Source organism: Mirounga angustirostris, unplaced genomic scaffold (genome assembly GCF_029215605.1).
Source record: "Mirounga angustirostris isolate CCGP_5_RB_7025 unplaced genomic scaffold, mMirAng1.0.hap1 SCAF_5, whole genome shotgun sequence".
NCBI classification, from domain to species: domain Eukaryota; kingdom Metazoa; phylum Chordata; class Mammalia; order Carnivora; family Phocidae; genus Mirounga; species Mirounga angustirostris.
The window spans coordinates 162,873,098-162,896,264 of record NW_026991713.1 but is presented as its reverse complement, the minus strand read 5'-3'; the positions used below and the strand labels follow the sequence as shown (position 1 = coordinate 162,896,264).

At 58.8% G+C, this 23,167-nt stretch overlaps 5 protein-coding genes across 18 annotated transcripts in view; 3 read left to right on the top strand and 2 right to left on the bottom strand.

Annotated features, from left to right (window-relative positions):
* The first annotated feature begins 1,468 nt into the window (after positions 1 to 1,468).
* Positions 1,469 to 9,741, top strand: CORO1A (coronin 1A). 2 transcript variants are annotated; one of them, XM_064592941.1, is made up of 11 exons: positions 1,469 to 1,490; positions 5,803 to 6,001; positions 7,180 to 7,302; positions 7,398 to 7,527; positions 7,630 to 7,814; positions 7,971 to 8,090; positions 8,305 to 8,409; positions 8,527 to 8,672; positions 8,789 to 8,846; positions 8,959 to 9,174; positions 9,515 to 9,741. In XM_064592941.1, exons 2-11 carry the CDS (start codon positions 5,804 to 5,806, stop codon positions 9,617 to 9,619), a joined length of 1,386 nt encoding a protein of 461 aa, XP_064449011.1. In that variant the 5' UTR covers positions 1,469 to 1,490; position 5,803; the 3' UTR covers positions 9,620 to 9,741. The 2 variants fall into 2 exon arrangements, with proteins under 2 accessions (XP_064449011.1, XP_045731223.1); XM_045875267.2 differs by lacking the exon at positions 1,469 to 1,490 and adding an exon at positions 4,065 to 4,214.
* Positions 9,742 to 11,787: 2,046 nt separating this feature from the next.
* On the bottom strand, positions 11,788 to 12,701 carry BOLA2B (bolA family member 2B). 2 transcript variants are annotated; one of them, XM_045875264.3, is made up of 3 exons: positions 12,403 to 12,701; positions 12,216 to 12,313; positions 11,788 to 11,930 (listed from the first exon to the last, which is right to left on the bottom strand). In XM_045875264.3, the coding sequence occupies exons 1-3, from the start codon at positions 12,463 to 12,465 to the stop codon at positions 11,831 to 11,833; spliced, it is 261 nt and encodes an 86-aa protein (XP_045731220.1). In that variant the 5' UTR covers positions 12,466 to 12,701; the 3' UTR covers positions 11,788 to 11,830. The 2 variants fall into 2 exon arrangements, with proteins under 2 accessions (XP_045731220.1, XP_045731221.1); XM_045875265.3 differs by having other exon boundaries at positions 12,216 to 12,275; positions 12,403 to 12,650.
* Positions 12,702 to 12,919: 218 nt separating this feature from the next.
* On the top strand, positions 12,920 to 15,759 carry SLX1A (SLX1 homolog A, structure-specific endonuclease subunit). 5 transcript variants are annotated; one of them, XM_064592950.1, is made up of 6 exons: positions 12,920 to 13,107; positions 13,836 to 13,887; positions 13,981 to 14,319; positions 14,518 to 14,645; positions 14,813 to 14,900; positions 14,982 to 15,095. In XM_064592950.1, the coding sequence occupies exons 1-6, from the start codon at positions 12,920 to 12,922 to the stop codon at positions 15,009 to 15,011; spliced, it is 825 nt and encodes a 274-aa protein (XP_064449020.1). In that variant the 3' UTR covers positions 15,012 to 15,095. The 5 variants fall into 5 exon arrangements, 4 of the variants coding, with proteins under 4 accessions (XP_064449020.1, XP_064449017.1, XP_064449019.1 ...); XM_064592947.1 differs by lacking the exon at positions 12,920 to 13,107 and adding an exon at positions 15,624 to 15,759 and having other exon boundaries at positions 13,466 to 13,887; positions 14,982 to 15,042; XM_064592949.1 differs by lacking the exon at positions 12,920 to 13,107 and adding an exon at positions 15,557 to 15,694 and having other exon boundaries at positions 13,466 to 13,887; positions 14,982 to 15,042.
* Positions 15,687 to 19,546, top strand: LOC123844596 (sulfotransferase 1A1). 3 transcript variants are annotated; one of them, XM_045875263.2, is made up of 8 exons: positions 15,687 to 15,813; positions 17,189 to 17,371; positions 17,479 to 17,604; positions 17,701 to 17,798; positions 18,234 to 18,360; positions 18,462 to 18,556; positions 19,046 to 19,226; positions 19,352 to 19,546. In XM_045875263.2, the coding sequence occupies exons 2-8, from the start codon at positions 17,224 to 17,226 to the stop codon at positions 19,462 to 19,464; spliced, it is 888 nt and encodes a 295-aa protein (XP_045731219.1). In that variant the 5' UTR covers positions 15,687 to 15,813; positions 17,189 to 17,223; the 3' UTR covers positions 19,465 to 19,546. The 3 variants fall into 3 exon arrangements, with proteins under 3 accessions (XP_045731219.1, XP_054363555.1, XP_045731218.1); XM_054507580.2 differs by lacking the exon at positions 15,687 to 15,813 and adding an exon at positions 16,361 to 16,478; XM_045875262.3 differs by lacking the exon at positions 15,687 to 15,813 and adding an exon at positions 16,386 to 16,478 and having other exon boundaries at positions 17,165 to 17,371.
* Positions 19,547 to 19,711: 165 nt separating this feature from the next.
* SGF29 (SAGA complex associated factor 29) overlaps positions 19,712 to 23,167 on the bottom strand; it is a 32,092-nt gene continuing 28,636 nt past the window's right edge. For all 6 annotated transcript variants that reach the window (XM_064592945.1, XM_064592943.1, XM_064592944.1 and 3 more), the window contains 6 exons: positions 22,340 to 22,404; positions 21,389 to 21,518; positions 21,168 to 21,314; positions 20,896 to 20,931; positions 20,645 to 20,807; positions 19,712 to 19,914 (listed from right to left, as the gene is read on the bottom strand). In XM_064592945.1, coding sequence (XP_064449015.1) covers positions 19,798 to 19,914; positions 20,645 to 20,807; positions 20,896 to 20,931; positions 21,168 to 21,314; positions 21,389 to 21,518; positions 22,340 to 22,404 — 658 coding nt within the window. In that variant the 3' untranslated portion in view covers positions 19,712 to 19,797. The remainder of the gene's footprint in view (positions 19,915 to 20,644; positions 20,808 to 20,895; positions 20,932 to 21,167; positions 21,315 to 21,388; positions 21,519 to 22,339; positions 22,405 to 23,167) is intronic.

The following is a 23,167-nucleotide window of genomic DNA, read 5'->3' as shown; positions in this document are numbered from 1 at the left end:
GGGAGGGAAAGAGAGAATAAGCAGGGGCAGCAGCAGAGGGAGAGGGAGAAGTGGGCTCCCTGTGGGGCTCCATCCTAGGACCCTGGGATCATGACCTGAGCTGAAGGCAGACGCTCAACTGACTGAGCCACCCAGGTGCCCTGATTGATATTTTTTAAGACTCTTTTACTGTTTTCCCTCTTTTTCTTTTAATGACATTTATTTGTTGAAACTGGGTAATTTGTCCTATAAAATTTTCACACATTTCTAGATTCACACATTTTCATATTCTAGATTTATGCAGTTGCTTCCTCATGGTGTTATTTAACCTGTTCTTCTATCCCCCTTGTTTCATACAAACTAATAGAGTTAGAGGCTTGATTAGATTCAAGATGCTGGTGATGATTGTAATGATGATTTTGGTAAGAATGCTACAAAGGTGCTACTATGTGCTTATTGCATCATTTTATAGGAGATACATAATATCTGGCTGTCCTACTTTTAGTGATAAGATTGACTGCTGAGTCCTTTTTTTTAAGGCAATCATGTAAAGGAGAACATAAGAAATTATTGCTAACTTTTTTTAGGTGTAATTATGTATTACATAAGGGTATTGTGAACTCAAAACATGCTTAGTGGAAAAAAGCCAGACCTATACTGTATGATTTCATTTGCATGGAAAATTCTATACGGACAAAAAGCAGATTAGTGGTTGCCTGGGGCTAAGGATAAGGATTGGTTATAGATGGGCATGAGGGAACTTTTAGGGGAGAAGGAAATATTTCATACTTGATTATGGTGCTTATTACTTGGGTACATACATTTGTCAAAACTAATGGAACGATGCACTTAAAAAGAGTGTGGTTTATTGTATGGGAAGAAAGATGTATTTTATTGTAAATAAAGGTGATTTTAGAAGGAAATGAAACAAGGTTACAACTAGAATAAGAAGAATCCCTTCAAAATAGCCACAAAACCATAATATGCCTATGGGGGAAAATCTAATGATATATAAGACCTTTACAGAGAAAATTATAAGATTATATTAAAGAACATAACAGAAGACATAAATACATGGACCAATAAACTACATGCATGGATGGAAGTCTTAATATCATTCCTAAATTAATCTATAAGGTTAATTCAATTTTATTAAAAATTCTAAGGTTTTAAAGAAGTCTTTGTTAGAGGGGCATACTGAAGTATTTAAGTTGAAATGCTATCATGTCTAGGATTTGTTTTAATAGATGCCAAGAAAAAATGTGGAAGAAGAAATGAATCAACAATGGCCATGTGTTGATAATTGTTGAAGCTGGGGGGTGAGTACGCATTCTAGAAAGTGACCAATACTGTGCATGGTTTACAGGTGAGGAAACATCCCTCTGCCCGGCAGCAGGACATGGTGAAGCTGCAGTTCTCCGGGTCTGTCTGACTCCATCATGCTCTACAGCCTCTTGAGGGCGGTCCTGTCTTGCTCCATAGCAGATGTACTCATCAGGACTCTTTCAGTTGTAAGTGCCAGAAATCCAACTCAAACTTACTGGCCTATGTGGAAAAAGGAACCTATGTCTTTCTTTCTTTTCTTTTTTTTTTTTTTTTAAAGATTTTATTTATTTATTTGACAGAGACAGAGACGGCGAGACCGGGAACACAAGCAGGGGGAATGGGAGAGGGAGAAGCAGGCTTCCCACTGAGCAGGGAGCCCGATGTGGGCCTCGATCCCAGGACTCTGGGATCATGACCTGAGCCGAAGGCAGCCACTTAACGACTGAGCCACCCAGACGCCCCAGGAACCTATGTCTTATGTGACAGAAAGGCTAAGGGGTTCAGGCACAGCTTGATCCAGATACTCAAATGATGTCAAGAATATGTCAGTCTTCATATCTCGCTTCTGCAGTTGTCTGTGTGGGCTGATTCCGGCCAACTTTTCCTATGTGGTGACAAGATAGTCACTGCTAGTGCTAACCTTATAGCCTATCAGCTTACTAACCCCCAGGGGAAAGAGGGCTCTTTTTTCTAGCAGCTCCAGCAAATCTGCTTCTGATTACATAGCCTTGAATCAAGTGCCTACCCCTGAACCAAGCAAAAAAGATTGCTTTGACTGTGGAACTGTGGCCCTGTGCTCACCTTGGATACCCTCTTGAACTTCGGGGACTGCCAGTAAGGAAAGGTTGGTCCCCCAAAGGAAAATCCAGATGCGGCCACCAGGACAGAGGGTTTGGTAAGATGCTGGGCCACAGCACCCAACAGGTACACTGTCCCAACGCCCCTCATCGGGAGCAGTCAGCCCCTTCTTAGATACAAGAGGAGGCTCACGGCAGGACCTTCACCACTCACCAGACGCTCAGTCTTGTGTTCTCCGGACATCTGCTTCTGGAGAAGCCGAAACATAACTTCCATCACTGGCCTCCCACAGTTCTCTGCGGCGGCCCCATACCCGCCCGCCCCACCCCACACTGCAGACCCGCTGGGATGTGAAAGCAGGGTCTGTGCTTCCCAGCTTGTCCCTCTGCACGCCTGTCAAGCTCTTGCTTCCGGGCCATGGTTTTCAGGTCTCATGCCAACGCACTGGTCCTCTGCTGGGAAAGGAGGCGCTCCAGGATGGAAGGCAGTGTGAGCCCGTTTCCTCTGTAAAATGGAGGGGGCATTTGCCCCCTAGAGGAGTTGTGCGGATTAAAGGAGCGAGGCATATTCACAGCGCCGAGACAGTCCCCGCAAGGAGTAGATGCACAGTAAATGCCGCCTGCTATTCTTACCACCTCCGGTGGAGACTATACATCCCGGTCCGGTCCGTTCCGGTCCAGTGTCAGGCCGTCAGGAACACCACCACCCGCAGGTTCCTGTGATTGAATCGTGTGGAACACTTTTACATGCGTTGTCTCATTTGAACCTTATCACTTTGCAGAGAGGGCAGGACAGATCGTATTTATCCCCCATTTACATGAAGAAACTGAGGTTCAGAGAGGTTAGACGTCATGGCCAAGAGCATGCAGCCAGTCAGTGGTAGTGGTGGGATGTGAGCCAGTCCCTTGAAGAATCACGTTATTGGGCCTTTGCTCAGCTGCCCCTCAGCCCACAAGGCCTCCACCAGTGGTGCCTGTTGGCCCTCTCTCACCTTCTCAGGTCCAGCCGCAACACCTGGTAAATAGAAACAACGGGGAGAGCCAACATTTATTAAGCACTTGCTACACTCCAAATGAGGTACATAAAGCTTTGCTTTCTCCATAACCTCTTGAGCTAGGCATGACTCGTACAGAGGGAGAAACTGAGGCTGAGGGAGGTTAAGTAGCCTGCCCAGGGTCGCTCGGTAGTGTGACAGCCAGGAGCCGAACTTGGAAAGCAATCTGATTCTGGAGTCCGCCTCTCTTGCCCTGTGTATTGCCGTCCCCATGACGCCTTCTCTGAATCCAAGGATGACCATGGCGTCCTCCTTCCTCCTGAGTATGGAGTCTGGCTTCCTCCTCTGTCTTAGCATCCTTGGATCCATCCCTGCGCTCCTCTCCCTCTAGGAGGCTGAGAGCTCTCTGGGGACAGGTACCTGACCCTGACTCATTGACCTGGGCCGCCCCTGTGATGCCAGAGTAATTCATTGGTTCCCTGTGAGGCAGGCGGGTCGGAAGTGCTCCTGGATGAAAACAGGAGATGGGAGAGGAGAAGTGACTCTCCCAAGGCCACCGTTTGTAAATGTAGGAGCCTGGACGAGACCCCAGGGCTCGGCTCTCCACCCCCGGTCTGGGAGTGGGAGGCGGAAGGCAGCTCAGCCTTAGCTGGGGGTGGGCGTGGGGGCCCGATGGGCGCTTTTGTGAATGCCAGGGACAGGATGGTGAGTGGGCTGGGGGCGGACTGAAGGAGGGAAGAAGGAACAGGGTATTTTTGCATTTTGACATTACAAAAGTGCCGATTAGATTGTCAGCGACTGGCCGGCAGCATCTGTTTGGGTTCGGAGTTGGCAGGCGAGGCCGAGCTGGGCGGAGGGAGGGGCGGCGGCGGACTGGGCGGGGGGGGGGGGGGGGCGGGGGGGGCGGTGCCTCCGCCCGGAGAAGGGCTATCCCCTTTAAGAGCTCCGCCCAAAGGGGCGCTGCCACCCCTAAGGAGGCGGGCAGACGCCGCTTCTCATTCATTGTCTTGACAAGAGCATCCTCAGCGGGCTGTCTCTGGCTCCGCCGGCTCCTTCCTCCTCCTCCTCCTCCTCCTCTCCTCCTCCATTTGGGGGGTCACCCATTTTTCAGCAGCAGGTAAGCCTGGGTCCCCGGGGCAAGGGACCGGGCATCGATGCCCTGGGCCACCTGTGGGGCAGGCGTGAGCTCGGCGGAAGCCGGCCGTGGGGGCGGACGGGCTGTCAGCGCGCCGCTGGGACAGGGGACAGAACCGTCCGCGCCGCGCGTGCAGGGGACTCGCCCGGGGGGGTGGGGGTGTGCGTGGGAAGGTCCATCTGCGTGTCCCGGGGCGCTGTGCACAGGCCAGGGTGAGGGACCACCGCAGCCAAGATGGAGGTGGGGGAGCCGGGGGCCTGGCTCGCGCCAGAATGGGCGTCGGGGTGGGGGTGGGAGTGGGGGCAGGGTGGGGTGAGCCGAGCAGCTGCCCTGAGCTTGGAGACAGGAAGGGGTTGAGAGCAAAACAAGAAAAGACCAAGTTCCTCTTTCCGCGGTTTCTGAGCCTGGTACCTGCGGTGGGGGAGGAGGCAGGGTGGGGCGATGGCTTCCGGTCCCCCAACCTCGGCTGTGGGGCTCCCCTCGCCCCAGGCCCAGCTTTCTCACTTGGGACTGATCCCCCTGCCCCTGGACTGCTTCTCCACCTGCTCCTCACCTGCTTTCTGGGCAGGTGGACCCGGAACCTCCTGAAGCCTCACAGGGCAGGCTGGGGCGGGGTGGGGGTGGGGGGGTTGGGGGGACAGCGAGAAGGACCAGGGCCAAAGGTAGTCTAAGGGGCAAAGCTGGAGAGGTGGGGTAGAGGCCTGGGAGGGTGCCCTCTGAGCGGGCCGCATGGCCCCTACACGGCGCAGGAAGGGGATGCACTTGGGTGTCAGGATGGGGCCTGGAGCCTGGGGAGCCGGAGGCAATCCCCGCAGTTTCAATCGCTCTCCACCCAGCCAGATGGGGGAAACCATCCTCGGGGACCCCAGAGAAGTCAGCGCTGCCTCTCCCCTCCCGGGCATAGTTCCAGAGCGGGTGGAGATGGCACTTAAGGGCACCTGCTTAGGCAGACTCGAGAGGCAGAGGTGTGGGGAGGAGAGAGTGGGATCCAAGCCATCTGCCTGTTTCTGGAGCCCAGACACCTGCCTCCTGGGCAGGCTCACATGCTGCTTCCCTTGGGATGCCCAGCCCTGTGCAGAAGGTGAGGGAGGGCCCCTGCCTTCAGGACGCTGCCCATGTGGGTGTGAGGGATGTGAAGTGTGGTTGCTGTGCCTGAGCGAACCCACCCTCCAGGCTGTCACCACTGAGGCCCCCAGAGGGTGGGAGTGTGAGCCATTGGAGAGGAGGGGCCGAGCCTGGCAGCAGTCGACAGATGGGTCTTGTGCTACCCCACACCGGGCTCTGCCCTAGAGGCTGAGGGTACAGACGCGAGGCCCAGAGTGGGCAGAGAAGGTGGGCCTTGCGGGTTGGCCAGGAGTGAGAAAGGGTGAGGAGGGCGAGCAAGAGGGACACAGGATGGCAGTTCCAGATGAGGGGGCAGGGAGCCCAGGGAGCCCAGGGAGCTGGTACTGAGGAAGTTAGCTGAGACCTTTAACACCAGCTGAGGGGGTGTCCTGGGGGACACGGGGGACACTCTAAGTTCAGAGTCGACCGAAGGGAGAAAAGCCCTCAAATCCACATGTCCCCCCAGGATGAGCCGGCAGGTGGTCCGCTCCAGCAAGTTCCGCCACGTGTTTGGACAGCCAGCCAAGGCCGACCAGTGCTATGAGGACGTGCGCGTCTCACAGACCACCTGGGACAGTGGCTTCTGTGCTGTCAACCCCAAGTTCGTGGCCCTGATCTGCGAGGCCAGTGGGGGAGGGGCCTTCCTGGTGCTGCCCCTGGGCAAGGTGAGCCCCTAGAGCCCTTGGGGCAGCGGTCTTCCAGTTGAGGGGGCCTCTGGTCCTCCAGTGGCCCCGCGGGGGTCCTGATTAGGTGACTGTCACCAAGCCTTCTTGGGCTGCAGCGCTGTCAGCTGTAAAACTGAGCTGGGCCACATGAGCCTTCCGCCTCCTCCAGCTCCTACGTGCAGTGGTCTCGTGGAAACTGAAGCTCAGGTGACACCAGAAAGGTCACACAGCGAGTCCAGCAGACCCGGGGCCTCATCCCCTCCGGAGCACAGAGAAGGCTCCATGGGGTCCGGGCAGACCCAGCGGTGCTCTCAGGGTGGGAGGGGCTCTGGGCCTGGGCCCCCCCCATCTCAGCCCCAGAGAGCCCCTCCCCAGCCCCTGGCTGCAGGCAGGGAGGATGTAAGAGGCCCTCTCCCCTCCCCCTGACCTGCCTCCCCTCTGCTCCTGCTCGCACCCCCCCTTCCGCTCTGCTGACCCCCACCCCCAGCACACTCCTGTGCTCTTGGGGGGTGAGACAGGAAGGGGAGCTGGGCCCTAAGTTGTTACCTTAAAAGGGCCGATGGAAGCCAAGAGAAGAGGAAGTGGTTGTGGGGCGAGAGCTGGGCTCGCTCTTCACACAGGAAGCCCTGCGGCAGCAGCTGTCCCCAGAAGCGACCATTTCCAAACCTCTGCTCTTGCCTGGGGCCAGTTAGGACAGACTTCCCTGGTCCCTATCCTGTTGGAAGCACCCCTGCCCATCCCCACACTTCCCTGGGGAGCCCTAACCTGAATACAACCTCTCCTGCCCAGGGCCTTGGCCTCTCATCCCTAGGAAAGCCTCCTTGGGGAAGCTGGGGTGGGAGTGCCGGCCCCCGGGCATTGGTGAGAAGGGCGTGGGGGCAGAGATGTCATGGCTTTGGTCCAGGTCTGCCAGTGAGGCAGGACCAGGGCCCAGTGCGCCCTCTGGTACCCAGCCCCGCAGCCCCGTCCTGCATTACCTGTGGCCAGTCCTTCCGAGATGCCCAGACACTTCTGGGTCTGGAGCAGAGGACCAAACCCTCCCGCCCTAGGCCCCCGGCTCCACCTTGCAGGGACCCCGCTGCCTTCCTCTCTGTGTCTCGCTGAAGGGGTGTGAGGGGAGCTGGATCAGGTTGGGAGAGCAAAAGTCCCTCCCTCAGAGGCCCTGCTGTGCCCCCTAGACTGGACGTGTGGACAAGAACGTGCCCACGGTCTGTGGCCACACAGCCCCCGTGCTGGACATCGCCTGGTGCCCGCACAATGATCATGTCATTGCCAGTGGCTCTGAGGACTGCACAGTCATGGTGAGTGGCAGGGGAGGGGGCACGAGGGCCAGGGGAGCTCCAGCACTGGGTCTGCCGTGGGGAGCCCCCAAGTCTCACTGGCCCCTTCTCTGCAGGTGTGGGAGATCCCTGACGGGGGCCTGACGCTGCCCCTGCGGGAGCCCGTCGTCACCCTGGAGGGCCACACCAAGCGCGTGGGCATTGTGGTGTGGCACCCCACAGCCCAGAACGTGCTGCTCAGTGCAGGTGCCTGGGGGAGGGGTGGGGGGAGAGGGGAGAGGGGTAGGCCGGTCGCCAGACAGCAAGGGAGGGAGGCTCAGGGCTTCTAACACTGGGGCTATCACCCAGGTTGTGACAACGTGATTCTGGTGTGGGATGTGGGCACTGGGGCGGCCGTGTTGACGCTCGGCTCCGACGTGCACCCGGACACAATCTACAGCGTGGACTGGAGCCGAGACGGCGCCCTCATCTGCACCTCCTGCCGGGACAAGCGCGTGCGCATCATCGAGCCCCGCAAAGGCACCATCATCGCTGTGAGTGGCCCCGAATCATGACCCTTGACCCTAGGAACTTTGCCCTCCCACACACCATCAGCCGGGTCCCTGGATGCTACCCGTCGCCCTCGGCTGGAGTCTGGTGCTTAGGATGTGTGTGTGGGTACCTGACTGGCCACCTCCCTTTCCTTCCAGGAGAAGGACCGTCCCCATGAGGGGACCCGGCCTGTGCGCGCAGTCTTTGTATCTGATGGAAAGATCCTGACCACAGGCTTCAGCCGCATGAGTGAGCGGCAGGTGGCGCTGTGGGACACGGTGAGTGCTGGGTAGGGGGAGCAGAGATGGGCTCTTAGTCCCTGCCCTGCCACTTGCCTGATCATAGAGAGCCACAGGCCTCAGTTTACCCTCTATGGGATGGGGGTCTCCACTGGCTGTTCTGTGAGGGCCCTCCCCGAGTCCCCGCCCAGTAGGCTCTTGCCAGGCCCGACCTGGCCCACCTCACTGTTCCCTGTCTCCCCAATCCCTGCAGAAGCACCTGGAGGAGCCGCTGTCCCTGCAGGAACTGGACACCAGCAGTGGCGTCCTGCTGCCCTTCTTCGACCCCGACACCAACATAGTCTACCTCTGTGGCAAGGTGTCCCAGTCGGGCAGGGGCTCGCGGGCGGGAGGTGGGGCGGGGGGAGGGCTTGGAGAGGACCCGGCTGCAGGACTGTGTGGTGCTGAGCCCCGCATTTGCACCCACCGCCTGCAGGGTGACAGCTCTATCCGGTACTTCGAGATCACTTCCGAGGCCCCCTTCCTGCACTATCTCTCCATGTTCAGTTCCAAGGAGTCCCAGCGGGGCATGGGCTACATGCCCAAACGTGGCCTGGAGGTGAACAAGTGTGAGATTGCCAGGTGACTGCCCCCTGACCCTGACCTGAGCATGCTCCCTGGGCAGCGCTGATCCCAGGCGGACCTTCGGTTCCAGCCCAACCATGCCACGGGCGTTGCTCACCTTCTTATTTCCACAGATTCTACAAGCTGCACGAGCGGAGGTGTGAGCCCATTGCCATGACAGTGCCTAGAAAGGTGATGCTCCCATGTCCCTTCCAGGGCCCCGGGCCAGGCACTGGCCTCACACAGTTGCAGGGTGGTGGTGTGGCCCGAGCACTCTCTTAACCAGCCTTGGCCTTGCCCACAGTCGGACCTGTTCCAGGAGGACCTTTACCCACCCACTGTAGGGCCCGATGCCGCCCTCACGGCCGAGGAGTGGCTGGGGGGCCGGGACGCCGGGCCCCTCCTCATTTCCCTCAAGGACGGCTACGTGCCTCCAAAGAGCCGCGAGCTGAGAGTCAACCGGGGCCTGGACACCGGGCGCAGGAAGACAGCACCGGAGGCCAGTGGGACCCCCAACTCGGTGAGAAGTGGATGGGAATCTGGGAGTCAGGACGGGAAGACGCGTAGGGCGGGGGCTGCTACTGATGTGGTCATTGTCCCACCGGAAGGAGCCTGGTGTTTGGGCCATCCTACACTCACGTCGGGGATCCTCTGCAGGGGGAGCAACCCTTTGGGGGCCACGAGCGAGTAATCCCGAGGCTTCAGAAAGCAGGTTTCAGGTTTCTTGGCCTGCAGCTGTCTGGGCAGCAGCTGAGAGACAGAAGGGCCAGCCCCGGAGCTCTTGGCAGGGCGGAGGGGGGAGGCCCGGGTGAGGGGAGCCCAGGATGGAGCTGGGACTAACGCAGCACTGGACCCCCCAGGACGCCGTATCCCGGCTGGAGGAGGAGATGAGGAAGCTCCAGGCCACGGTGCGGGAGCTACAGCAGCGCCTGGATAGGCTGGAGGAGACAGTCCAGGCCAAGTAGAGGACCTTCGGGCCTCGGCTGGGGTCACAGCCTCACCTCCCTCCCTCCTGCCATTCGCACCCTTCTCCTCAGGCCACGATGGCAGATAAAAAATAATAATAAAATGGCTTTATTTTCTGGTACCTCTGACTCCGATGGCCACCTGGATGCTGGGTCTGTTGAACTGACCTGCCCTCGAGCTGCCCCCTCGGTTGCCTTGATGAGATTGGCCCACAGCAGGAGTCGGGGGGACACCTCCGGGCACCCCAGGCCACAAGGACAGGCCGCAGTCGGGGGGAGCCGCCCCATGCTCGTGTTGGTTGAGCTGGCAGGGTCTGAGCTATGCAAGGCCCTTGCCTGGGGCCTCAAAAATTCCCGATGACTCAGAATTTGCCTTTCCTGGTCAACCACAGGTCGCTGCATGCGACTGTGCTGTCACTGTTGCTGGTGGGGACAGAACTCACGTAACACGAAGGTGGCCCTTATGGGACACGTTTCAAGTTGCAAGACCAAGGGAGCAAAATCAGGGGATCTTTTGTGAGGCCAAAGCTTAGAACCGAACCCTGGTTTACAGGCGAGGACATGAAGCACAGAGCATGAGAGGGGCCCGCGGGAGGCAGACCTTGAGTCATGAGCCGTCCCCCCTTCTGGTTCCCAGTCTTCCTGCCGTGTTGCTGCCTCTCAGTCCCTCACTCTGGGACCCTCCCCAGACAGAAGAGCCCAGTCAGGCCCTGTCAAGTGGGGGCTTAGATGTGGGTGTCTGATGCCCAACTCTGTGGGGCTAGGGCTGGGTTGGCGGGATGGGTGCCCTGGCCACAGCAGAGCTCACCTCATACCACACAGGGACCACAGCAAGGACTAAGTGCCTCATTCACCACCCCTGGCTTCCGCACATGGGGGAAAAACATCTGCTTAGAGAGGCAGCTGCATGGACGTCCCTGTCGGCCCATCTGAGTCTCAATCTCTACGCAAGCCATGTGACCCTGGGCCAGTCACTTCTCTCCAGGCCTCAGGTGCTCTATAAAATGGGGAGGGATAGCATCGCAGCTCTGTGAACGCAGTGGGTGGATCCAATCAGGGGTGTGATAAAGAGAGAAGCAGAAAATCTGGAATGTGGGCCTCTTAAAGCAACATTCCTTCCCTGAGCCTCTCCTGCACAGCGGTGGTGACGTGGCCTCCTAGTGAAGTCGTACTTGAGTACACTCAGTCACTGGCTCTCCTCCTGGCCCGAGGGAACCGAGGAAAGTTCAGGAAAGGATCCCAGGAACCCAGAAGGGTTAATCTGTCATCACCATGACTTCCAGCTTCACTAGCCCATTCTCCCTCTGACAGGAACAAGAGGGAGGTAGGAAGTGGGATGGTTATTTAGGGGCCAAGAAACTGGCCCTGAAAAGGGGAGCAGAGTGGGGGGATGGTTGAAGACGGCAATCCTTCACCCCCAAAGAGCCCTGGCCCCATCTGGGTCACCTGCTACCCTCCTGGGTCCCAGGGACCGCATCTGGGCCAGGCCTTATCAATCCTGGCACCTTTTAACATTGATACTACACGTATCATGTGCCCCGATTTTATGGCCCAGGTGACCTTATTTTCCTGCTTTAACCCTACCCCTATCTCCTGCCTGCAGCTCCATTCCTGAAACCCTCATGGTCTCCCCAGGGGCAACTGTGGCCACATGAAGCCCTGGGCCAACGGGCCACTGGATCTTCTCCAGTGAACCAGACAACAGCAGCATTCCAGGTGCCGCGGCGTCCCTGCCGGGGTATCACCTCCCCTGAGACCCCGAGGGGCTGGCTAACCTGCAGGGAAGTGTGGGATCCTCTATTACGCCTCTGACATTAGGGTGATGTTGAGGAGTGGGGGAAGTCTGTTAAATTGGCCAGTGCCCTGAAACCCTGGGTACTTTTCCATCTGTGCATCTTGAAAACCGGCAGAGGGCAGGACCCCCTGGTAACGACCAATGAATAGCAGCAGTGTTCCCAGGGTTCGACCAAGAATTACGGAGATCAGTGCTGCCTGCCCTGGAAGAAGCTTTAAGGATAGAACTTTCATTTTATAAGCAGAGACACGGAGGCCTGTGTGTGAAGGACTTGTCCAAGGTAAGACAATGCAGAGTGGCAGGGCAGGGAGAAACCAGGCTCTCGACTCAAGCTCAGCATCCCTCCCACACACAACACACTTGACACAGAAGCTGGCCCTGATTCATAATTTAATGGCTGTGCAGGCCTTGGTCTCTTATTTCTGCCGCTCACGGGCCCACTGCTCTGGGGTCAGGGTTTTCTGCTCAAAGGCATGAATGTGCAGAAGCTCTTCCGCTAGGCACGTGTTCACCAGCCTGGGGGAGAGATGGGGTTAGGAAATGGAAGGCCGGGGCCTGAGTTGCGGCCTCCGAAGGTAGGGTGACCCAGGAGACTCCCCAAGTTGTGTCCCGGGACTTGGGAACCAAAGAGGCAGAGGGCCTAAGTCTCAATACAGGGGCCACGAAGGCGGGATCCTTGGGGCCGTGGTTCACGGTGTAGGGCCCCACCGGCGGGGGTGAGGGAGTTAGGTTTTGGGGCGTGGCCTGGGTTGGGGTCCCAGCGCTGGGATCGCGCCGAGCGAGGTATTCCCGAGGCCTCACCGGTGTCTCTGAAGCAGTGGCTTCCCCTCGAACTTGGCCGACACCACCAGGACTCGGAAGCTGGACGCGCAACGGTTGGGAGTCGTGTCCTCGACTTCCTACGGGGCAGAACGGTGGGGAGAGTGTGAAATCCGCCCCTCAGGCGCGCTTTCCCCCTCGCTGGGAGAATCCAGGCCGCTCAACGCACCACATGCTCTGCCTCCAAGTCCCGCTGCAGCTTCTCCCGGAGGTACTCGGCGCTGAGTTCCATTGCGGCGGCCCAGAAGGGGCGGCAGCCCAGCCGGGATGGAACCCCAGCTCCGACCCCAGCCACACTGCTTCCGCCCTTACTGACGCCACTTCCGCTGAGGCCTCTACTTCCGCCCTAAGGCGTCCGTAAACCCGGCACTTCCGCCCTCACGCAAGCCCAGCTTTCCAACTGTCCTGGGTTTCCGCGCTTACCATCGGCCAGCCAATCAGAATCTGCTCAAGGACGGATTCGGGCGCTAATAGGTGTCCGCCGCCTGCATCGCAGCCTGGGTTCTGTGGGCCGGTTTGGACACCCTACTCCAGCCAGGAGAGGGTGCGCGAACCTGCATTTGCTGCGGCCTCTAGGGTACCTCGGGATCGCCCCCAAACGCTTTTTCCGAGACAAGCATCTTGCGGCCCTGGCAACTCAGCCCTCCCTGAGGTCACAGGTCGCAGCAATCAACCCACAAGTCCCGATGGGCCCTGCGGGGGACGCGGCGAGGCCCGGGCGCTTCTTCGGCGTCTACCTGCTCTACTGCCTGAACCCTCGGCACCGGGGTCGCGTCTACGTGGGGTTCACCGTCAACCCTGCTCGTCGGGTCCAGCAGCACAACGGGGGCCGCAAAAAAGGCGGGGCCTGGCGGACCAGCGGACGCGGGCCCTGGTAAGAGGGAGCGGTTTCGGCCTGGAGGAGGGCTTCAAGGAGGAGGCGGGGCTCGGAGGAGGAGAGCCCTGCCGAGAGGGGCAGGGCCAGGCCAGTGGGCGGAGCCCGTGTGGTGGTCGATAACAGGGCCGGGGGCCGGGGTCCTGGCGACGAGGGCGGGCCTATCACAGGGGAGGTGCGTGGTGGGGGGGGAGGTGCGTGGTGGTGGGGGGGCGGTGCGAGGTGGGGGGGGCGGTGCGAGGTGGGGGGGGCGGTGCGAGGTGGGGGGGCGGTGCGAGGTGGGGGGGCGGTGCGAGGTGGGGGGGCGGTGCGAGGTGGGGGGGCGGTGCGAGGTGGGGGGGCGGTGCGAGGTGGGGGGGGGAGGCGGAGCCCTGTGAAACTCAGCTGTGGGATGAAGGAAGGGGTTGGGTAGGAAGGGGACTGATGATCTAGGCTTGGGCCCGTGACAGCGGGCTGATGAACAAGGTGGAGTTTGGTAAAGAGAGAGCCTGCAAGGGGGAGGAACTGAGGAGAGCAGTTAAGTACCTGTGCTGGAGGCGGGGCCTGAGGTTGGCAGGTGCAAAGGGACGTACCTCCACGAGGGGGGCGGAGCCTCGCGGACGAGGTTTGAAGCCGGGCGTGAGAACTCCACTCCCGGGTAGGACTGGGGTCGAACCATGGCGAGCGGATTCGGTTTCACACCGGTTCGGGCGGGCTGTCACGGGCCCCGTGCTCGTTCTCGTCCCCAGGGAGATGGTGCTTATCGTGCACGGCTTCCCTTCCGCCGTGGCTGCCCTTAGGGTAAGAAAGGAGACGGGGGGGGGGGCGGTGGGAGGAGGGGCTGGGACTTGGGGCCTAACCGGGCGGCCCTGAGCCCCTACTCCCCGCCCGCAGTTCGAGTGGGCCTGGCAGCACCCGCACGCCTCGCGCCGCCTGGCGCACGTAGGCCCGCGCCTGCGCAGCGAGGCCGCCTTCGCTTTCCACCTGCGCGTGCTGGCGCACATGCTGCGCGCGCCGCCCTGGGCGCGCCTCCCGCTCACCGTGCGCTGGCTGCGCGCCGACTTCCGACGTGAGCTGTGCCCGCCGCCGCCGCCGCACATGCCGCTGGCCTTCGGGCCTCCGCCGCCCCGCGCCTCGGCCCCGAGGCGCCGAGCCGACCCCTTAGCTGACCCGGAGTCCGAGCCCGACCAAGACGCTGAGGCCTGCTGCGCCCTGTGCGCGCGCTCCTTCCAGGTGAGCCGCCCTACCTCGTCTCCAGGTCGCTGCGAGCCCAGGGTTCCAACGACTTGGGATCCAGCTGTTTATTGAAGGATCGGGCGGCCCACTGACACCCTTTGCCCTCTGGAACAGTGTCTGGTCACTAGAAGTTCTGAGTGTTAGCTACATCATTCCTCCTGGTTTTCTCTCTTACCTGCCTGCCACTTCTGACAGGATGAAGAGGGCCCCCTGTGCTGCCCCCACCCTGGCTGCCACCTAAGAGCCCACGTGATCTGCCTAGCAGAGGAGTTCCTGCAAGAGGAGCCAGGGCAGCTTCTGCCCCTAGAGGGCCAGTGCCCGGGGTGAGTCCAACACCCCCGCCCCAGCGTGGTCGAGCTCTGGGAGGATGGTGCCGGTTGTCCAAGTCCAGGCCCCAGGGCAGCTGAGTCCTTATCTTGGCACCCAGGGCCTAGCCTGCAGGAGGCTTGTGATCCTGACTCTGTCTCCTACCAACTGCACCCCTTGGTAGCTGTAAGAACTCACTGCTGTGGGGAGACCTGATCTGGCTGTGCCGGGTGGGAGCCGAGGAGGAAGAGGAAGACTTGGAATTAGAAGAGGTGAGACGTGGCTTTGGCCCCAGCCTCCCTACCCCACCCCATACCCGAGGCTGCCTTTGACCAGTCCTCTTGTCTCCACAGGAACACTGGACAGACATGCTGGAGACCTGATCCTCAGCGCCCCCAACCCTCTGCCTCCCCTGTGGGTCTGGGCACTTTTTATTTGAGTACAATAAAGAGTCTGAGTTAAGGGAACTTTCTGGTGTTTGCTGGGGCGGGGGGGGGGGGGGCAGCGCGGGAGCTAGGAGACAGAGGCCCTGCCAGTCACTGGGGCCTGAGGAGAAGAGCAGACTGGGAAGGGACCGCTCACTCACCTGGACCAGGCTCTCCTCTTCCTGGAGGCCCATGTGCCTCAGCTTTCCCCTGTATGCTTCTGACGTCACACAATTCTTTGAGTGCTTGGGAGACTCACACCCTTGACTCAGAGCCCATCCAAATCTAGTGCTCAGCTTGACTTTGGACTTTAATCCAAACAGTAAGGACAGAGGCCAAAAGTGGGATGGGTGAGGGGATATGCTACCCTATGGGGCTCTGTGGCTCTCTAAGCCCCTTCTTGTCTCTGTTTGGGAGCCCCTTTAAACCCAGTGAAAGAAAAGCACCTTGTGGGGGCCATGGTTCTGTCACCAATCATGAATGAGTCTCCATGAAATCCTCAGGAGCTGGACTCACTGCCAGGGTTATGAGACTCTGCGTTCTTGCCGTTTTGTCTCCCTGCTGCCTCAGAAAGCCTGCACCGCCTCTGCTCGGCCCCAACCCCAATCAGCCAGCCCCCCCTCCCCCGCATTGCTCTGTACTGGCCTTGTCAGAGGTCAGACTAGCAGTTCTGGAATGCCTGCGCTGCTAGAACACCAGTGGGGGCCGCTCTCAGCGTGAACCTCTGGCATCTTCAAGACTGGCCTGGAGCCGCAGGAAGGTGAGTGGCCCTGCTCACAAGAGTGCCACCTTTCCTCTCCACTCTGCCCCCTCTAAACTGGCTGGCTCCATCAGAACAAGCTGTCAGGGGCGCCTGGGGGGGCTCAGTCAGTTAAGCATCTGCCTTTGGCTCTGGTCATAATCCCGGGGTCCTGGGATGGAGCCCCGCGTCGGGCTCCCTGCTCAGCAGAGAGCCTGCTTCTCCCTCTCCCTCTGCTGCTCCCCCTGCTTGTTCTCTCTGTGTCAAGTAAATAAATAAAATTAGAAAAAAGAACAAGCTGTCAGTTGGCCTGCCGCGCAGGGGCAGAGTTGAGGGCAGGTCAGGAGCAAAGATTACAGCTCCAAAAACCACCCCCAAAATAAAAGTGAAAACTTACTGGGCTCTTTTGTCTAGTTCAGTCTTCCCTTTATTTTCTACACACCAAACTCACGTCTTGGGTTTTCAGGTCAGTCTAAGCTTGGCTCCTGCTGGGGTGCTAAGGAGGAGAGCCATAGGCGGGTCCTCCCACTCTAAACTCCACCCTTCCCTTCCTGGAGGCTGGCTCCAGATCCCTCCCACTTTGGGTTTAACAACCCTTCAGCTCCAGAGCAGTTTTGCACTCACCACACGGCACCCAGTAAGCCACAGCACGAAGTAGTCACAAGACCAAGATCCAGAGAGGTCTGGTGAGTGCCCGGGTGGGGTGGGCTGGGCTGGGCAGGGCTAGCCCCTCTCTCTCCCCTGCTGCCGCAGTGGCATCCTTGCCCTTTCCCTCTGGATGGTCCATTTCAATCAGCCAATCACAACCCCGGCTGAAACCCCCTTCCCTCTTCCATTGACCCACCGCTTTTGCTCATCCGCATACCAGACTCTGGTCCCCCAGACAAGCTCAGGTTTTTCAGCTGGCTGTGTTTATCCCTGAGCCAAGACAGTGCAGTTGGGCAAGTGGGATCACAGGCCCCACGGGCCTTTGAAATGTTGCCATGCGTGAGGGGCCCAGGTTGCTCAAAGGGATGGCAGGGAGAGCAGGGAGAGCAGGTCGGTGCAGTAGGCCGGGGGCTGCCGCAGAAGTAGTGGAAGGAGGAGCACTGGCAGGCGCCAGGGTAGTAGTGCTCACGGGGACACTGGAGTCTCCCAGAGCTTCCAAGAAAACCGGGATTGGGCCCCAGAGAGAGATTTAATTGGTTTGGGGTGTGGCCGCAGGCTCGGGGATTTTAATAAGCCCGGCAGGTAAAGCAAAGGTGCAGCCGGCGCCCTGACCCACTGCATGAGCGTTCCGTCTGGGTTTGAAGCCCAGCTCCCGCCACCCACTAGCTTTGTGAGCAGGGCCAAGTCAGCCGCAGTCCCTCATCTTAAAGCAAGATTTCAACAGATGGCATGTTGTGATGTTGTTAAGGCAAGTCGGCCGCACTCCGGCCCTTGACGCGCAGCATGGAGCTCATCCAGGACACCTCGCGCCCGCCCCTGAAGTATGTGAAGGGGATCCCTCTCGTCAAGTACTTTGCAGAGGCACTGGGGTCACTGCAGGACTTCCAAGCCCAGCCTGATGACCTGCTTATCAGTACCTACCCCAAATCTGGTAGGTGATGAGGGCCATCCACCCCTCTCCCGGGCCACAGTCCCCTATGTTGGACCAGCAAGGGGCTGCCCTCAGCCCTGCTCACCGACCCTTTCCCTGCTCTCCAGGCACCACCTGGGTGAGTGAGATCCTGGACATGATCTACCAAGGCGGTGATGTACAGAAGTGTCAAAGGGCCCCCATCTTCATCCGGGTACCCTTCCTTGAGTTCAAGGTTCCAGGGGTTCCCACAGGTGTGTAGTGGGGCTCTGGGGACCAGTGGAGCAGAGGGAGGGGGCAGGACTGGGCTCCAGCTCAGCAGACTTTCCCTACCCCATCCCATGGCATAGGCTTGGAGGTTCTGAAAGATACACCAGCTCCACGACTCATCAAGACACACCTGCCCTTGGCTCTGCTCCCCCAGACCTTGCTGGATCAGAAGGTCAAGGTGAATGGTAGAGGAAGCCAGGGAACGAGGCTGCTGGGGCCATCCCAGCTTTGGCCCTATCTGCTGGGAAGGTCTCATCTTAGGGGAGGAGGCGGTCTGCTTCATCCTGTTGTGGGGATCAGTGAAAAGGAGACTCCTCTGGGGAGAGCTGAGAAAGGCAGTCTTCTCTGCAGGCCTCCCCAGGCCCGTGGAGGAGGGGGCTGGTGAGAATCTGGCACAGCTTGTTCCCAATCTGGGTATGGCAGCACTGAGGGGGATTAGATTAGCATAAGTATGGTTCCAGGGACCACAAGCAAGTCAGCCTCTAAGCTTATTACTCCCTTGGCCAGACCAAGAGCTAACTTCCCTTGCAGGGATGCTGTGAAGGGTGGAACCACCTGGCTCACTGTGTGGTGATGATGCTTGGGTGTGTGTGGGGGTCATCTGTCCCTCCAGGTGGTCTACATGGCCCGCAACGCAAAGGATGTGGCTGTCTCCTATTACCACTTCTACCGCATGGCCAAGGTGCACCCAGACCCTGACACCTGGGACAACTTCCTGGAGAAGTTCATGGCTGGGGAAGGTGGGACCCAAATCTGGAGGAAGGAGCGGGGCGGAGCTGAGCGGCGGCAGCCAGCCCAAACTAATACCAGCCGTGTGTCCATGTCTCTGCCCCCTCCCCAGTGTCCTATGGGTCCTGGTATCAGCACGTGCGGGAGTGGTGGGAGCTGAGTCACACCCACCCCATTCTCTATCTCTTCTACGAGGACATGAAAGAGGTGAGGCCGCCTGCTGCTGCTTCCCTCCAGGTCATCCGTGGAGCAGGAACCTGCCAGGGACCTGCCAAGGCCCTCTTGGCCGCCTGCCCTCTGGCAGCCCCACACCAGTCCCCCGGGTCCCCCAGCCCGCCTTCCTGCCCGGGACTTGGAGCTGCAGCGTCACCCGGGCAGCAAGGCCATATAGCTCTGATCTCAGACCCCAGCGACACAGAGCCATCCGCCAGCATTCTCTGTTGCTCTCCCTGCCGCCACAGTTACGAAAGAGGACCGTCCCTGCGCTCACCCGTCAGGACCCAAACGAGCTTATTTCAGGGTCACAGGGCAGGGGCAACTAATGTGCCCCAGGGAAAGAGGACCCAAGTCAAGGAGGTGGGGCTGAGAGGTCTCTAGGCGGAAGTGGCCAGACCCCGAGGAGTTAGGGGGGCTCTCCCTTTTGTTTGCTCGGTGAGCAATCCCAACCTCCACTGAAGAGCCCCTCTGCTGCTCCAGAATCCCAAAAGGGAGATTCAGAAGATCCTGAAGTTTGTGGGGCATTCCCTGCCAGAGGAGACCGTGGATCTCATCGTCCAGCACACGTCTTTCAATGAGATGAAGAACAACTCTAAGACTAACTACAGCACCATACCCCTTCACGTCATGGACCACAGCATTTCAGCCTTCATGAGGAAAGGTGAGTGCCCGTGCAGGACGGGCATCTGGGGAGGCAAGCGTGGACGCGGAGGCGAGAGCTGGCCTGAGCCACCCCGGGCCTGCTCTGTGGCTGGGGCCTGCAGCCGTCCTCCCCTCTGTCCACAGGCATCTCGGGGGACTGGAAGACCACCTTCACTGTGGCCCAGAATGAGCGCTTTGACGCCGACTATGCCAAGAAGATGGAGGGCTACGGCCTCCGCTTCCTCACCCAGCTGTGAGTGGTGCTCCCTGGGAGGCACGCCGAAGACCCCACTGCGGTGACCTGCCCCCAGCCTCAAAAATAAAATTCCATGTGTATTACACCGAGAGCCTTTAATGCAGGCAAAGAGCAAACCTGAGCTAAAAGGAAATGCCCACTGGGACCAAATGAAGCCATCTCGACCCTGCGGCCTCCAATTCCCTAACTTGCCCTGTTATGGGGAAGGGGAGAAGGGTCTGGAAAAACAAAACCAAGGAGACGCGGGCAAAGGGGAACAATATTTATTTGCCACAAAACCTTTTGTTGCATTCCCTGTGAGGGTGGCAGGAGACCGTGAGTCTGCCAGCCCACTTCACTTTTTCTTGGGCTCCTTACAAGCCACCACGTACCTCTGGGCCACATTGAGGGGAGGGGAGTAACCATCTGCATAGGAGGTGTCTTCAAACAGGACTGAATAGTCATCCTGGGGCTGGGATGGGGGAAGACAGGAGGGGCTGGTCAGAGACCCCCAGGCAAGGCCCCCAGCCCAGACTGATGGGAAATCTCTGGTCCACGGGCTCCCAGCCTCTCCTGTCCCCATCTTCACTCTGAACCTAGTCCCTGCTATGGCAGAGCCCTTTTCTCAGCAACGAAGGGCCAGGGCACAAAGAGCAGGGAGGAGGGAGACTTGCTGTCTATGTGGGGGGATTCTACATGGAGGATCTGGTGCCTTTTGGGGACCCTGTGTTAAGGGGATCAAGAAAAACGCAGAGAGCAGCAGGCAGGGCTCCTGGAGGAAGAGGGGAGAACAGCCTTAAAGCTGCCATCAGGTAATGGGTCGCCAGCACGAGGGAGCACAGCCTCACACGAAGAAAGGGCAGTGGTGCGACAGTCAAGGTTGGAGGACAGGCCCTGGCTGTGGTGCTGCCCATCTCAGTGCAAAAGTGCGGTGAGACCAGAGGGGACATCGGTCCCATTCCATGTGGGGCTGGCTAGAACTCTGAAGGTTGGAGAGGGGGTTGGCTGGCACTGCCCAAGGGGACGTGGCTGGAGGGCACCTACAGGGCAGAGTGTAAGCAGGAGAGAGGGGGCAACACGTAGGACTCTCCTAGCTCAGAGAGGCTAGAAGATGAGGATAGGAGGGGAAGGTGACCCCATGACCCATCCGCTCAGCCCAGTGCTGGCGTCATGGTCTGTCTCTCCCATGGGGGCTGCCTTACCCGTTGTGGGGGTGTGTGGATCAGGGCACGGTAGAAGCACGTGGTCTGGGGATACAGGGCCAGCACGAGCTGCTCCTTCTGAAATAAGGCTTCAGGATCCGTCTCTGGGTTGGCTTTCCACTGGGGCAGTGGGATGATGCGCCGCCGGCTCAGGGTATGTCTCCTGAAAGGGGGGGCTCAGGTCAACCCATGCCAGGTAGGGGGCTCCTTTCCAGCTGCTTCCATGGTCCCTCCCTGACCAGCACACTCACTCTTTGCCTTCTTCATCAATGTCATCTACCTCATACCTGGAGAACAAAGAGAAAACGGTGGATGCAGGGAGGTGCACGGTCCAAAATCAGAGCGACGAGGAGGGGCGGGGTGAGGTGTGGGGAGGGGAAGCAGCCCAGGGAGCCTGAGTCACACACCGTCCCCGTCTCCACAGGCACCCTGGGAGGCTCTTCTCCCAGCCTGCAGACGGGGGTGAAGGGCAGCCGGCGCAGGTGTAACGGGAGAGCGGACCGAGGGCTGGGTGTCCACTCACTTGTTGGTGGCATGGCTGTAACTGACCACCTCGGCCAGGATCCACTGCTCGTCCCCATCCACAGCCTTTACCCGGGCGGCCACCTTGTCTCCAGGTTTGGCCACGTAGTCCCCAGAGGCTGGAATGGCCCCACAGAGGGGTGGGGGCCTGAGGGTTGGAATAAGGTGTTAGTCCCAGCCCTTCCCTCTTGTCAGCTCCCCCCACCCCGGGCCTGCCCTCACTTGTCACCAGGCTTCCCGATCCACAGGGGCAGGGTCATGGCGGACTGCTGCAGCAGGGTCATCAGCACCCCCCTGCGCATGGTCTTCCGAGGGGGTTCCGAGTCATTGTACAGGCCCGCAATCTTGGCCGCTGTGGGAAGGAAGCGCGCCCCTGAGGCACCAGGGACAGGGCACTGGGGCACAGTCAGTGGAGCTTGGCCTGGAGCCCACCTCCTGAGTGACCACCAAGGGCCCAGTGTGACCCCTGCCCTCCCGCCAGATGCTCGCGGTGAGAGTCCCAGGCTGCTCTCACAGAGGGCACCGAGGGCAAAAGAAGGGTTCTGAGGTGCTGGTCACATCTGTTTGTTGGGTTAGCCAAAATTTCAGAGAGCTGTCTGTAGGCTTATGGGTACTTTTCTACTAGGAGTATATGCTGTCATTCAACAAAAAAAACTAAGAACTGTCAAATGCGGACAGACTCCTGACCTCCTCAGGCATGGCTCAACACACCCAGTTAACATCACGCAAACCCAACTGGCAGTGGGACATGTCTGATGGGCAAGCTGTCTGCCCACTGAGGGCTCACTGAAGGGGTAAGAGATGGGAGAGCCACGGCAGTCTGCAGGGATTCGGAAGCCAACACCCTGTGTAAACTCCACCTGAAGGATGGCTCTCCCAAAGCAGCCGGTGCTTCCCACAGCAAGAGGTGGGGGTGGGGGGTAGCGGGAAGGAGGCAACTGCCCCAGGCACAAGGGGGAGAGAAGCATGAGGGGGCGGGGTGAAATCTTCCAGGTCTGCACAGGGACACGGGGAGCCCCTGCCTCTGAGCGCTGGCCAGGACCTGAAGTCCATGGAACGAGCACACCGGGCTGTGGCGACAGGCCCCCCACCCCTGCAGGGAGCCACGAATGCTGGTCTCAGGAAGCCTCACTCGACCTGGTCAAGAAGCACCAAGCTGGTCTCCCAACTCACCAATCCGCCTTTCTTCCAACAGGGACTTGATTTCCGCTATCTTATCTAGAGCTTTCCGGAGTATGCTGAGGGTGGGGAGAAGGGAGAAGAGGTCTGGATGAAGCACAAAGCACAGAATTCCTTTTCTGCTTACAGCAGGCTGGGTAACTCAGACCAGCCCTACTGCCGAAAACTATAAGCCCTGTTTTTTTTCTTTTTCTTTCTTTCTTTTTATCTAATCTATCTAATCTAATCCATCTATCTATCTAGAATATTTATTTATGATTTTATTTTTAAGTAATCTCTACACCCAATGTGGGACTCGAACCCACAACCCCAAGATCAAGCTTTGCATGCTCTACTGACTGAGCCCGCCAGGTGCTCCTGTGTTTACATTTTATTTTTTTAAAGATTTTATTTATTTATTGACAGAGAGACACAGCGAGAGAGGGAACACAGCAGGGGGAGTGGAAGAGGGAGAAGCAGGCTTCCTGCGGAACAGGGAGCCAGATGCGGGACTCGATCCCAGGATCCTGGGATCATGACCTGAGCTGAAGGCAGACGCTTAACCACTGAGCCGCCCAGGCGCCCCTGTTTTTACATTTTAAAAAGCATAAAAGAACTGACAAGGTAGTGAGAGGTAGCACACCCAAGAATCCAAGAGGATCCCAGAGCAGTAACCATAGCAGAGCCGGCTGCATTTGACAGAGCCTCAAGAAACCCTGCATGCTGGCCGCCTCTAACAGTCTGGAGATTTGGAGGATAGAAGTGAAAGCTCGGGGTCTGTCCAAGCTGGGACAAGTCAAAGGAGACACTCCAGAGGACTGTGGGGAGTTCTCTGGGCTCGGA

What these genes read in the sequence shown, in the direction of transcription:
- BOLA2B (XM_045875264.3), bottom strand. Translation starts at nt 12,465, where the DNA reads ATGGAACTCAGCGCCGAGTACCTCCGGGAGAAGCTGCAGCGGGACTTG. An exon ending in ACTTGGAGGCAGAGCATGTG is followed by an intron (nt 12,314 to 12,402) that starts GTGCGTTGAGCG and finishes TCTGCCCCGTAG; the next exon opens with GAAGTCGAGGACACGACTCC. An exon ending in CCACTGCTTCAGAGACACCG is followed by an intron (nt 11,931 to 12,215) that starts GTGAGGCCTCGG and finishes TCTCTCCCCCAG; the next exon opens with GCTGGTGAACACGTGCCTAG.
- LOC123844596 (XM_045875263.2), top strand. Translation starts at nt 17,224, where the DNA reads ATGGAGCTCATCCAGGACACCTCGCGCCCGCCCCTGAAGTATGTGAAG. An exon ending in GGTTCCAGGGGTTCCCACAG is followed by an intron (nt 17,605 to 17,700) that starts GTGTGTAGTGGG and finishes CCCATGGCATAG; the next exon opens with GCTTGGAGGTTCTGAAAGAT. An exon ending in TGCTGGATCAGAAGGTCAAG is followed by an intron (nt 17,799 to 18,233) that starts GTGAATGGTAGA and finishes CTGTCCCTCCAG; the next exon opens with GTGGTCTACATGGCCCGCAA.
- SLX1A (XM_064592947.1), top strand. Translation starts at nt 13,564, where the DNA reads ATGAACAAGGTGGAGTTTGGTAAAGAGAGAGCCTGCAAGGGGGAGGAA. An exon ending in CCGCCGTGGCTGCCCTTAGG is followed by an intron (nt 13,888 to 13,980) that starts GTAAGAAAGGAG and finishes CCCCGCCCGCAG; the next exon opens with TTCGAGTGGGCCTGGCAGCA. An exon ending in TGTGCGCGCGCTCCTTCCAG is followed by an intron (nt 14,320 to 14,517) that starts GTGAGCCGCCCT and finishes CACTTCTGACAG; the next exon opens with GATGAAGAGGGCCCCCTGTG.
- CORO1A (XM_064592941.1), top strand. Translation starts at nt 5,804, where the DNA reads ATGAGCCGGCAGGTGGTCCGCTCCAGCAAGTTCCGCCACGTGTTTGGA. An exon ending in AACAAGTGTGAGATTGCCAG is followed by an intron (nt 8,673 to 8,788) that starts GTGACTGCCCCC and finishes TTATTTCCACAG; the next exon opens with ATTCTACAAGCTGCACGAGC. An exon ending in CCAGTGGGACCCCCAACTCG is followed by an intron (nt 9,175 to 9,514) that starts GTGAGAAGTGGA and finishes TGGACCCCCCAG; the next exon opens with GACGCCGTATCCCGGCTGGA.